At 37.5% G+C, this 12,738-nt stretch overlaps 1 protein-coding gene across 1 annotated transcript; it reads right to left on the reverse strand.

Moving 5' to 3' along the window:
* Positions 1 to 7,541: 7,541 nt before the first annotated feature.
* On the reverse strand, positions 7,542 to 12,470 carry vip (vasoactive intestinal peptide). Its single transcript, XM_053679992.1, has 6 exons — positions 12,030 to 12,470; positions 11,460 to 11,564; positions 10,454 to 10,558; positions 9,005 to 9,136; positions 8,732 to 8,840; positions 7,542 to 8,250 (listed from the first exon to the last, which is right to left on the reverse strand). Coding segments are annotated over exons 1-6 (462 nt in total). The 5' UTR covers positions 12,032 to 12,470; the 3' UTR covers positions 7,542 to 8,241.
* Positions 12,471 to 12,738: the final 268 nt, after the last annotated feature.

Raw genomic sequence — 12,738 nt, forward strand, 5'->3', positions numbered from 1 at the left:
GCAGCTCCCGAAGTGCGTGATAAGTTCGGGAGGGGGTCCTGGATACCCAGACCAGGGGTCTTTAAGTGTCCCAAAGTTCCCCTGAGTGTCTGAACTGAAGTCCAGTGCTCCCTCCAGCAATTCATGACAGTTCCAGTGAAAGGAAATAGTAATGCCATGGCATACAAAAACATCCTATACAATTGTGTGCTTCCAAATTTGTGGTAACAGTTTAGGGAAGACCCATATATGGGTGTGAAGGTCAGGTGTCCACAAACATTTGGCCGTATACCGTAGCTTACTGAAGATAAAATCCTCGCTTATTTTTTTTTCAATTCTTTTATTTATGCTGGTATCCTATGTTTTTTCACCAGTTACGTGAAACTTTTCTAAAGAGATTGTATGCCTACATCATAGTGTGACAAATTTACAAACAATTTTGTAAACATGGCATTCCTTACAGAGGAATTTTTGGCCAGAAAATGGAAAATACCGGTTAGAAAATGGATGGAACGAAAAAGCAGAAACCTAAATGATATAAAAGTTCCTAAAAGCCTGTCTTTCCATCCACAAAATAGTGGTTTCTGGCTGTCCATTTCTATGGGGAATCGTTTTAAGTGGTACAGCAGCAATTACCAGAGCAGAGGGTCTGGTCAGTGTAGTGGACAGAGGCCTGTCTATTTTTAAGGGCAGCATTCCCCTGGTCCATTTAGCCTGGCAGTATTGAGCACTAATGAGCTGCCTGTGTCTATACAGCTGGGCAAAATCAACTAGCATCTGAACTACACCACACTATTTTACACATTGGATTGATCTTGGGTCCGTCTGACCTGCTGTCATACTTGAAAAATAGTGTAGTGTATAGCTAATGGCTTTTACAACCTAGGATATTTTGGATGCATTGACAATTCAGATGAAGTATCATCTCACAACATATGTGGTGAGCACAAGAGGACATGACTGTCTTAGTAGGCATCCCAAGCTCTCAATTCTATGAAGCTTGGAAGCTGATAAACATATTTGAATATGAATTTTCTTTGTTTTATACTATAAGATTTGCAGTTAGGGTTAAAAATACAGATTTGATGTAAATTAGGCCAAAGGTGAAGCATTTGGCATTTACAGGGAAGAGTGCATGCTTTCAGAATAGTTGAACTTCGTGTTTAAGAATCACAATTTTTACGTTTGAAAGAAATAGCTAAGGGTGGCCTCACAACTTTAGGGATCCAGGTTTGATCTTGTACTTGTGTTTGCTGTCTGTGTGGAGTTTCTGTGTGTGTTCTCCTCATGCCTGTGTGAGTTCTTTGGTTCCTCCCACCTCCCAAAAACATGACAGAAGGTTGCTTGGCTAAGATCAACTGCCCCTAGATGTGTATGTTTATGAATGGTCTCTATACACTACCCTTGTAGCCATTACTGAGACGGTTCATGCTGCTAGAGCAGCCAAATTCAGTCTACTTCCTCCTCGACCTGTGACAAGGTCTTGGAATTCATCTTGGACACAGCATATCAATGAGTTGCTTCTTACCTGTGACGACGATCATATAAGATGGCTATCCACATCTGCCCCATGCAGACTCTCCAATGGTGTCCCACAAGGCACAGTGCTGAGTACTCTTCTGTTCTTCCACTATACACACTCTCTTGGTGACATCATATCCTTGCATCATTTTTTATAACTGCTAGGCTGATGACACTTAATCATCCTCTCCTTTCCTCCCTCAGACACTCATGCTTCTGCACGGATCTCAGCTTATTTGGCAGACATCTTGTCATGAATGGCAGTTAATCAGCTGAAATTAAACCCAGCAAAACTGAGCTGCAAATCCTGGAGATGCATGCCTTTGCCAAGCTTTTCTGATCTCCCTGGACAACTCTTAGATCTCACCATCTGTCACTTCACACAACCTTTGGACAACCAGCGTTCCTTCTCACCTCACATAGCTAAACTGACTTGGTTTTGCTGGTTTCTCCTCTACAACATTAGGAGAATCTGGCCATTCCACACATCCACAGAGGCCACTCAGGTGCTTGTTCAGTCCCTTGTCATTTCCAGACTGGACCACTTCAACTAGGTCCTGCCAGGTCTGACTCTACATTCTATCTGACCACTGCAACTAATCCAGAATGCAGCTGCACGACTTGTTTTCAACCACCCCATTTCTATGCTCCCGCCACTGACTTCTGGTAGCTGCCTAAATCAGGTTTAAAACATTGATGCTTGCCTACAAAGCCAAACATGGAGCAGCACCCACCTATGTTAAAGCACTTATCATATGCTGCAACGAACTATGCTCCCTTTGTTATTTGTTTTTTTAAAAACACTCTGTGTAGTGTTTTTCATACTGTCCTAACTTCCCCAGTGGAGTTTGTGGACTGCTAGTACTCTCAGTCAAGTGAACCAGTAAGAGGATGTGTTTTTTTCTCTCAATTTTTTATAGAGACTAGATAGTCGCTTTGGTTGTAAATGTAAATGTAAATGTAAGCACTCCATTTCTATTCATGTGTTCTTGCTTTAAAGAATACTTCACTTAATATTTTATTGTCCCCCTTGGGGGCAGTTTGATTTGCAGCAATGGAATACACCACATACAAAAACAAATACAAATAGACTAATTATACATTAAACATGTAATAAATATTCAAATAAAGGATCACTAAAACCATCCCAACAACCTAAATAACTACCTTTATCTATTTGAGTTAAGCAAAGAGAGAGCACATGGTACAAAAGAAAATTAAAATCTGTTTGTTTTAGCTAGAGGGACAAAGACCCTGAAGGCAAAGTCTGGAATTCCTCATGAAGGGGATGAGATGTGTCAGATATAATCCTAAGTACCTGCTTAGAAAATAAATAAGACAACCCAGGCAATTTCACTCCTATCACTTTATAACAAGTAAAACTTTTAATGATAATTAGTCATTGTAAAATATTGAGCTAACATAAATTTTATTTATGAGTCAACATAGTCAAAGCTAGCGAGTAAGCTACTGGTGCTTAAGCTCCTAATGTCACTAGCAATATTAGTAATAATACAGGCATTCCTGTGTAAAAACTGACACAGTATGTTTGATATATATATTAATAACAGTAGAGGAAGCACTGATAAGTATTTTGTGGTTGCAAATAAATGTAGCTAAGTGCCTCATTATCTTATAAATGTAGGTATGGCAACGATGTGCATATCGTGTAAGTTAGCCTGTTTCTGCCGCCCGCCATTTTGAATTCGGATCAGTTAGGCATCGGTTAGAGCGAAGTTAGCATTAAACCTTTATGAGCTCAATAAGCATAAGATGGTCTAATTTTAGAAAAAGTGTTCAGTTTCAGAATATGTTTTCAGTTTAATAGCAACACAGTGACTGAAACATTATGGTGCATTTTCCATTCATTTTCTGTCCTACAGGGTCACGGGGAGCCTGGAGCCTAACCGAGGAAACCTGGGGCATGAGGTAGGGAGCCAACCCATCGCATGGCACAATCACACACACGTTAACACACTACAGACCGTTTAAAGTTACCAATCAGCCTACAATGCATGTCTTTGGATTGGGGGAGGAAAACGGAGTACCCGGAGGAAACCTCCGAAGCACAGGATTGGGATTTTAACCCCCAACCCTGGAGGTGCAAGGCAAACTGTGTGTGTAATTAAATTTTGATAATTTGTAATGCACATTATTTAAACTTTAAATGTAGCTTTGCAATATGTAAATGTACTGATGAACAACAACAAAAAAATTAGGTAGGCTTTACCACATGTGCACTGCAGATATTACTTATTAAAATAGATTAAATGTTACCTCACTCAATAAAATATGAGGTAAAACAGATCCAAAATGAAGTGGATGCAAATTTCTGCCTCAATTTTTGGGGGATAAATCGTATTTGCAATTTTTTTCAGTGTAGCATCAATTCCGGTAGCTAATGTAATTGGCTAGGCAACAATTCAAATTCTAGCTAATGATAAATATGAGTTATTTCCATAGTTCTTTTTTTTTTACTTCTGATTCATTCACTAGTAAACAACGTGTCATGCATATGACAAACAAACTTACAGCAGCTGATTGATGTTTTCAGGCAAAGCAATATAGTTGCTTTAAATTGAATATCATCTTGTAACAATTTTAGATAAGTAATGAAAGTTACTTTTTATATGCAAACATGACATTAACTTAATTTCCTCAGTTAAAACATTCACTTTTGAATATACTTAAGTACATTTAAAAGTATCAACTTGTTTTTTTTTTTAACTTTCACTTTTGTTTGGATATTTTCCACTTTTAATTGAGTAAACTTTCACTTAAATATAATTTCTCAGTACTCTTTCATCCCTGAAAGCCCAAGCCAAGCCATCTTCCTGGAGATTTCTAACATTTACTAATCTACTAATATTGAAAAGCAGGCATTGGTTACGTCAAACACATGTATCAGATTTGACTCATAACTAAACTGGGATATTCTGGTACCTAAATGGAATATCTCTCTGAACAGATCAGCCCAGATCATAGAAAAAAGCCTTACTCTGACTATGATTTGATCATAGATCTTTATAAAATCTGTCACTGTATTTTTTCCAGAAATAGTACAGTTTGTGCAGTTTTATAAGGAAATTATCTGGTAAGTTTCACTGAGCATCTTAGAGAATCTTCCGCAGTTCTTCTGGAGACTTTCACTGTCACGCTAGCTTCTTTTTTTGCATGCAAAACCCAGCAGCCTTTATTATGGTTTATTGTCTGAAAAGTAGTCTATTACATAATATGCTACGTTCTTTAATGATATATACAAACATTTTTCTGTAACATTATTTTCTGGAAAAGTATTCGTTTGGAAATTTAAAATGTTTTTGTATACACGAATAATCATGTACTAATGCCTGAATTAATACTTACTTAAATTTGAACTATGATGAGTTAAGGCATGTACTAATCACCAATGCTTTAACTCATCATTAGTTCATATTTAAGTAAGTATTAATTCAAGTATTAGTGCATGATTATTCATGTACTGTTATTGTAAAGTGTTACCAAATTCATAATATAAATATCTATAACAAAATGAATAGGGCGCCTAAGACTTTTGCACAGTACTGCATATCTGTGTCTAACAGCAGAAGGTATTAAAGTTACTTTTCCGGTCAACGATAAAATGAGCATTAATTCAACATGACAGATATTCAGACATGATTTCTAATTTTAGAGTTTTGCATGTTTTTAATATTCTATGTGAATGTTTGCCCAGGCATTCTGCAGCCTCTGACATTTATGATTCAGTTTTGCAAGGCTACACATGACACTAGTAAACAAACTGACTCACCAGTCATGTCATATTAACACATTCCTCTATCTCTAGGTATCAAGCCATTATAGAACGGTTTAGCTATAACAATGAGAATGATTTAGGAAGGAATAAGAAGCTGAAATTTATTTTATTCATTCAATCATCTTGAATAACTGAAAATCCTGGTCGGGGTCATGGTAGATCTGGAGCGTATCCTGGAACCACTGAGTGCATTGCAGGGATACACCTGCATGCCCCTCCCTGGTTGGGATGCCAGTCCACCATAGGGCAGCACACACGCACACACATTCACACCTACAGGCAATTTTAATCTGGATATGTTGCATATGTTGCTCTAAAACCGTATATACCTTTCAGCATTGATGATGCCTTTCCAGATGTGCTCGCTGCCCATTTCATAGGCACTAATGCACCCACATACCATCAGAGACACAGGCTTTTGAACTGAGTGCTGATAAAAAGCCAGATGTTCCCTCTCCTCTTTAGTCCTCTTTAGTTTAAAGGATGTGGCGTCCATGGTTTCCAAAAAGAATGTTAAATTTCGATTCGTCTGACCACAGAACAGTTTTCCACTTTGCCTCAGTCCATTTTAAATGAGCTTTGGCACAGAGAAGACGGCGGCGTTTCTGGATCATGTTCACATATGGCTTCTTCTTTGCGTGATAGATCTTTAACCAGCATTTGTGGATGGCACGGAGAACTGTGTTCATAGACAGTGAGTTCTGGAGGTGTTTCTGAGCCCATGCAGTGATTTCCATTACAGAATCATGTCTGTTTTTAATGCAGTGTTGCCTGAGGGCCTGAAGATCAGAGGCATGCAATGTTGATTTTCACCCTTGTCCCTTGCGCACAGAGAGTTCTTCAGATTCTCAAAATCTTTTGATATGATGTACTGTAGATGATGAGATATTCATAGTCTTCACAATTTTACATTGAGGAACATTCTTCTGAAATTGTTCCACTATTTGTAGATACAGTTTTTCGCAGATTGGTGAACCTCTGCCCATTTTTACTTCTGAAAGACTGCCTCTCTAAGATCCTCTTTTTATACCCAATCATGTTACTGACCTGTTGCCAATTAACCTCCAGCTATTTCTTTTTAGAAACACTTACTTTTCCAGCCTTTTGTTGCCCAAATCTTTTTAGACGCGTTGCGACCATCAAATTCAAAATTCCCTTATTTTTTTCTTAAAATGGTACATTTCCTCAGTTTAAACATTTGATATTGAGATTGTTTTCTATGTTCTATTGTGAATAACATATGGGTTTATGAGATTTGCAAATCATTGTATTCTGTTTTTATTTACAATTTACACAGCATTCCAACTTTGTTGGAATTGGGGTTTTTTCTCATTTATACAATTGAGCAGTTGAGGGTTAAAGGCAAGGCTGCTTGGATTTGAACTCACAACCTTCCAGTCAGCAGTCCAATGTCTTAACCAGTGAGCTATTACTGCATAAGAACACATAAGAATCTCCACACAGCACAGGATTGCACACAGAACTGTGGTGCGGTGAGGTGGCAACAATACCACCATGCCATCTTAATTTAATTGAACTGAATTCAATTAACTTTGCTTGTAATTTTTATCATGTCTTAGTAAGATATTTGACTTTCACAAGCTGCCAGAACTGCTTCGATGTATTTTGGCATTGCGTCTATAAGTCTCTGGACCTGTACTGGAGGGATGAACACCATTCTTCCTTAGGATATTCTTTCAGTTGGTGTTTTGATGAGCTCTGTGAAACACACTGGTCTAAAATGTAGAGAGCTCTGTCGAACACACTGGTCTAAAATCTCCCATACTGTAGGTATTCAATTGCACTGAAATCTGGTGACTCATTTTCATAGATATCAAATATTCAGTGAACCTCATGCCCTGTGGATGGGGGCACTGTTAGCTAGGTTCAAACCACTCCCATCAGGATAGAAATGTTTCCTCATAAGGTGATAAGTCTGAATAACTTTGTATTGATTTGCAGTTACTCTACAAGTGGATCCAAAACAATGCCAGCAAAATGCAAAACAGAGCCACTGTTTTTTTGTCTTTAATTCATAACAGGTTGTGTATTTATTTTTGAGTGTGTGTGTATGCTTTCAAGTGCAAAGGATGTGTATTTATCCGTTACACTTAAACATACACCCGACTAAAACCAGTCTCAACGTTGGTTGATGATAGATGTGATACATTGGCATGGTTTATGACTGATGCAGTAGTGGTAGTTGGTAGGTAGTTGGGTTATTTCGCATCTGAAATAATGCACTAAAAAAAAGCTAGTGGGTTGTAACCAAACTGACCGACAATACGCACAGCTGATATTTCAATGGCTCTTCAAAGTTTTATTATCATTGAATGGCAAAAATAAAGATTCTCCAACACCCCAATCCCCACCCAGCCCCTTGAGCTCCCTTTTTTTTTGAGAACCAACAGAGAAGCAACATCAATAGATTCTTATAAAATTATTCTGATTTACAAAATCCATTGAGATCAGGCCATATTACATAATCACTCAGTGCTCCAACCTAATACAATACTCTTGGGATCTAGTTGATGCTCCGTTTGTGGTCTTCGGGTCCAAATTCTTGTTCTCTGATTGTACTATGCCAGTCCATGACTCCTTTCAATGCATTTATTAATTAATGTACTACTTACAGAGAACATAGAAGGAATGTGTTTCTGGGCCAAAACTCACTACATACACACACACACACACACACACACACACACACACACACACACACACACACACACACACACACACACACACACCCCTTCACCTTCAACAACTCTTAGTGTATTTATTATATACAGTGTAAACGTTTACTTTATAGCTAACCACATATTACGTATTTGTTATGTTGAGAAACATTGTTTCAAAATTAAATGCTGCTATCCTTTACTATACTCTGTATATGGAATGTGTATTACAGTCACTGATAATCATGTTTTCTTATCAAGTGGTCTTCAGAGTGGCTAAATGGGGGGGGGGGGGGGGGGGACAGAAAGAAAGGGAAGAGAAAAGTGAAAAAGAATCAAGCATTCATAATTGAATGTACACGATGATTACACAAATCCCCGTATACGAAGAAAATCAACAGCAAGGAAACAGACAGTGAAAAAAACAGAGAGACGGGAGGAATTGGAGCATGACTGATGACTGACACATGCACACACAAACACATGATTCTTCAGCAATTATCTGAACTCTTTAGCGTTCTTATTTACCAGAGGCACAGCCATGCTTAGTAATAATAATAAAAAAGTAAAGGATAATCATGGTTTAGAATACTGGCTAGAAAACACAGAAAATACAAGTATAAACAAGGGTTAAACTGGAGGGAGCAAGGAGGCTGAGCTTCCCCATTTTTGGTTTATGTGAACAACAAATGGAGCTGAGCTACCATAAATGAATGGAGACGTAGATTATTTTCTTTTTAAGCTGTCAGTGACTTACCATTGGTATATGATTGAGAAGCTCATCTACAGTTATATCATCATAGCTCTCCCGGTAGGAGGTTTGTCCTCCAGTGGAATCCTCTTGCTCACTAGCAGAGTCTTCTAGGCTAAAGACATTTATAAAGTATAAGTGAAATCATCCGGCACAGCATAATCATTTAATACGGTGAAGGTATAATATGTGAAACCATCCCACTCAACAATACTGATATAGTCATATAGGCTATAACATCATAGGTAGTCACAAGAGCTTGATCATCGATCAGCTTACCTCCGCTTTCCTGTTAAGACAGAGTTCAGGTACTTTTTCACGGCCATTTGCTTGCGGAAGCGACTGTAGTTATCTGTGAATATCGCATCAGAATGACGCTTCACTGGCATCTGTCCTTCCAGCAGATCGTCACTGAAATGGAGTGAGACACTGGGTTGTAGTAAAATGAACATACTCAGTCCAGTTAAACTCTCTAGAGAGTAGTAAGATTTGCTTTGTTTACTAAAATAAGATTTAAAAAAGAGCTTATTTTGCTGCACAGGTTACAATGAGCAGTTTTGTCTGCAGTTGTCCTAAACTTACTCAGGCTTCCTTTACGTTCAGATACACAACGTCCACAATGTTAAAATTAATGCTGTGAATGTGTAACGGAGTCAGTTATCTGAATATTCCCATAATGTTAAATAAGATGTGTTCCGTTTGAATATTTCTGGCAGCAAATAAGTCTCTCTCTCTCTCTCTCTCTCTCTCTCTCTCTCTCTCTCTCTCTCTCTCTCTTTTATTTAAAAAGAGCTTATCCTCTTTTGAACTGACAATAGTTGAAATGTGTGTTTCTATTACTTTTCTGCTCCAATTAACTAGATAAGGGGTTTTCAAACTTTTTTACAACCTGGAAAATCCCCCCTCCCCAGGGAACATAATAATAATATTTTAGTTATTTATTGGCGCAAAAGAGCTTTTTTTTGTTTTTGTTTTTTTTGTTCCGGAACTTTCCACTGACAACATATTTGGCCCAGTTTGCCATTTGCTTGTTTTGCGACATGAAGGTTTGGATTAAACCCATCCTTTTCAAGTCAAATGACTGCATAACTATAACAACTCAACAATAAATGTAATAAACTTTGGGAATGTTAGGTTGTGATGACTGTAACGAAATTTCCCTGAGCCCTTTGAGATCCACTGAATTGGATTACAGTTCTGTTAACCAGTCGAATGATGTCACTCATTTTCCTCAACAAATAGTGACTCTTCAAAGTTTTTTTTCTATTGAATTGTGGAAATAAAGATTATCCAATGTCCCAATCCCACCCAGCATCTTAAGTTCCCTTTTCTCCACAACCAACAGTGAAGCAACAGCAATAGTTCTTAGAATAATTATTCTGATTTACAAAATCCATTCAGATCAGACTATATTACATAATCACGCATTGCTCCAACATAATACAATACTACTGGGATCTAGTTGATGCTGCACTTGTGGTCTTTGGGTCCAAATTCTTGTTCTCTGATTGTATTATGCCAGTCCATGACTTCTTTCAATGCATTTATTGATTAATCTTCTACTCACCACACACACACACACACACACACACACACACACACACACACACACACACACACACACACACACACACACACACACACACACAGGACCACTACACCTATGGCTAAGCAGTCTACTATTCTGAAATATTGAAGCGGATTGGAAGTTGGTCTTAGTGCGTATACCTGACACGTTTTCCGATCAGAGACTCCAGGTAGCGTCTGGCTGACAGTTGGCCCAGCAGTTTGCTGTAACCACTGGTAAACAGACCGTCTGCGTGTCGAGTGGCTCTGCACATAAGAGGGAAACATGTTAACAAATTATTAATTAGTTAATTCTGCTCCCAGAAAAATCTCCACAGTGCTGAGACATCAGATTATTATTATTATTATTATTATTATTATTATTATTATTATTATTATTATCATTATTATCACCATCATCATTGTTATTATTATTATTATTATCATTATTATCACCATCATCATTGTTGTTGTTGTTGTTGTTGTTGTTGTTGTTATTATTATTATTATTATTATTATTATTGTTATTATTATTATCACCATCATCATTGTTGTTGTTGTTGTTCTTCTTCTTCTTATTATTATTATTATTATAGGCTATGCGTTATGGGTTAATATATCAACACAAATACATTTAAAAAGACGACAGAGTATACATAGAAGATACAGGAGGTTATGAAAGAGTCTCTGGACACGAAATTACAACGTGATTCGTTTTTTTTTTTCTTTTTTTCTTTTTGGAACCGTACACATTTAGACAGGCATTTTGACGACATTATATGTGTCGCACAAAATTTGGACAAGCTCATAATGATTAGTTATGGGTTACTAATTAGGCATTACTAGACCGTACACATGCTGCTAAAAAAGAAAGTTAAAAAAGAAATAGCAAAAGTCACACACACACACACACACACACACACACACACACACACACACACACACATATATATATATATATATATATATATATATATATACATACACATACATACATATATATATATATATATATATATATATATATATATATATATATATATATATATATATATATGTGTGTGTGTGTGTGTGTGTGTGTGTGTGTGTGTGTGTGTGTGTGACTTTATATATATAAAGGCAATAAGACCCCCCCCCCCCTTTTATTGTAGGCGAGACGTTCTCTTACCGTGTAGTGGCGAGCGGCAAACTGAGAGTCCGCGTGTAAAAGACGCCGCAGATCGCTACGAGGAATAGCAGCTGAGAGGCGCTCCTATGTAACATCGCCTTGAACCTGCACAGACGCAGCACATTTTAATTCTTCCCCTCCAGCAGTTAGATAATCCCTGAGATGCAGATGCATGCGTAAAATGCAGAATATAAAGGAACAGATTCAAATGTTAAAGGACATTATTTAGGCACGGAATCTCTGGGTAAAGTTGAGGGGGGAAAAAAGTTCTTAAAGCCGCCACACATATATTACTGAAAAACATAGACAGTATAAATACTTGTTATAGGGTAGATTAAAACATGCATTTCGCTAGAAGCAACATGCAGCATTAGTAAAAATCCAGTGAATGTCAGACTGTGCATTTGGAACACATTTAAAAATAGTCAAGGTTCAAAGGAAACAAATTGAATAAAATAAAGAATTCTACATGGCAGATCAGTGGAAAGTAATGTAAAGGATTTAAACATCTAGTTAAAGATATAAATTCAAGCTGACAATAAGAATAGGAATAAGAAATACAGTCCTCACATGTGCTCAGGTTGTTTTGGATGAGCGTGTGGCCCCTCTTGGAGCGCTGACCGTGGTGCTGAAACAGGTGATTTCCAATCTCAGAGAAGTTAGCAGTAAAAGACTACTGGCGTCTCTTTCCTCCGCGACTGGTGTCTCTTTGAATGGCCTCACCCACCTCGCCTCGTTTTATATGCCTGAAATGTTTTTCATGAGATGAGAAACACAATCAAATCAGATCTGAGCTGCTACGTCATCAGAGAAGTCCCACCAGACTGATGTGCTGGTCACTGGTTCGGTGCTGAATTTAAGGCTTTGCTTTGCACAGAATGACGTTTTTTATGGCATGATTAGTATGATTCATTATACTGTGATGTGTGCACGTGACATATTGCCTTAGTAAGAATGAAGGACTGCTCTAACCTAGAAAGGTTATGCTGTATGTAAACTAAGAACCCAAGAACCACTTTTCCTAAGATTATATGTATTAACTGGTTTGGAGTCCAAATGATTATTTCTTGGTACTTCGTTGTTGTTGTTTTTTTAAGGGTTCTGTCTGACTTAGTGGATAGATTGAGTCTAATTATTTGCAATTTTGTCTTTTTAAACATGATTCATTGCTACAGTTGGTCTTTGGATACGTTGTTTTTATTAATACTAAAATAGTTTTGAGACAGAATTGGCTCTAAACATACTGTATATTAGATGGAATGTAATTTATGTCTAGGTC

This window comes from Ictalurus punctatus, chromosome 3 (genome assembly GCF_001660625.3).
Source record: "Ictalurus punctatus breed USDA103 chromosome 3, Coco_2.0, whole genome shotgun sequence".
NCBI classification, from domain to species: domain Eukaryota; kingdom Metazoa; phylum Chordata; class Actinopteri; order Siluriformes; family Ictaluridae; genus Ictalurus; species Ictalurus punctatus.

What these genes read in the sequence shown, in the direction of transcription:
- vip (XM_053679992.1), bottom strand. An exon ending in CTGATCGGAAAACGTGTCAG is followed by an intron (nt 9,137 to 10,453) that starts GTATACGCACTA and finishes ACTCCATTTCAG; the next exon opens with TGACGATCTGCTGGAAGGAC. An exon ending in GTCTTAACAGGAAAGCGGAG is followed by an intron (nt 8,841 to 9,004) that starts GTAAGCTGATCG and finishes AAATGTCTTTAG; the next exon opens with CCTAGAAGACTCTGCTAGTG.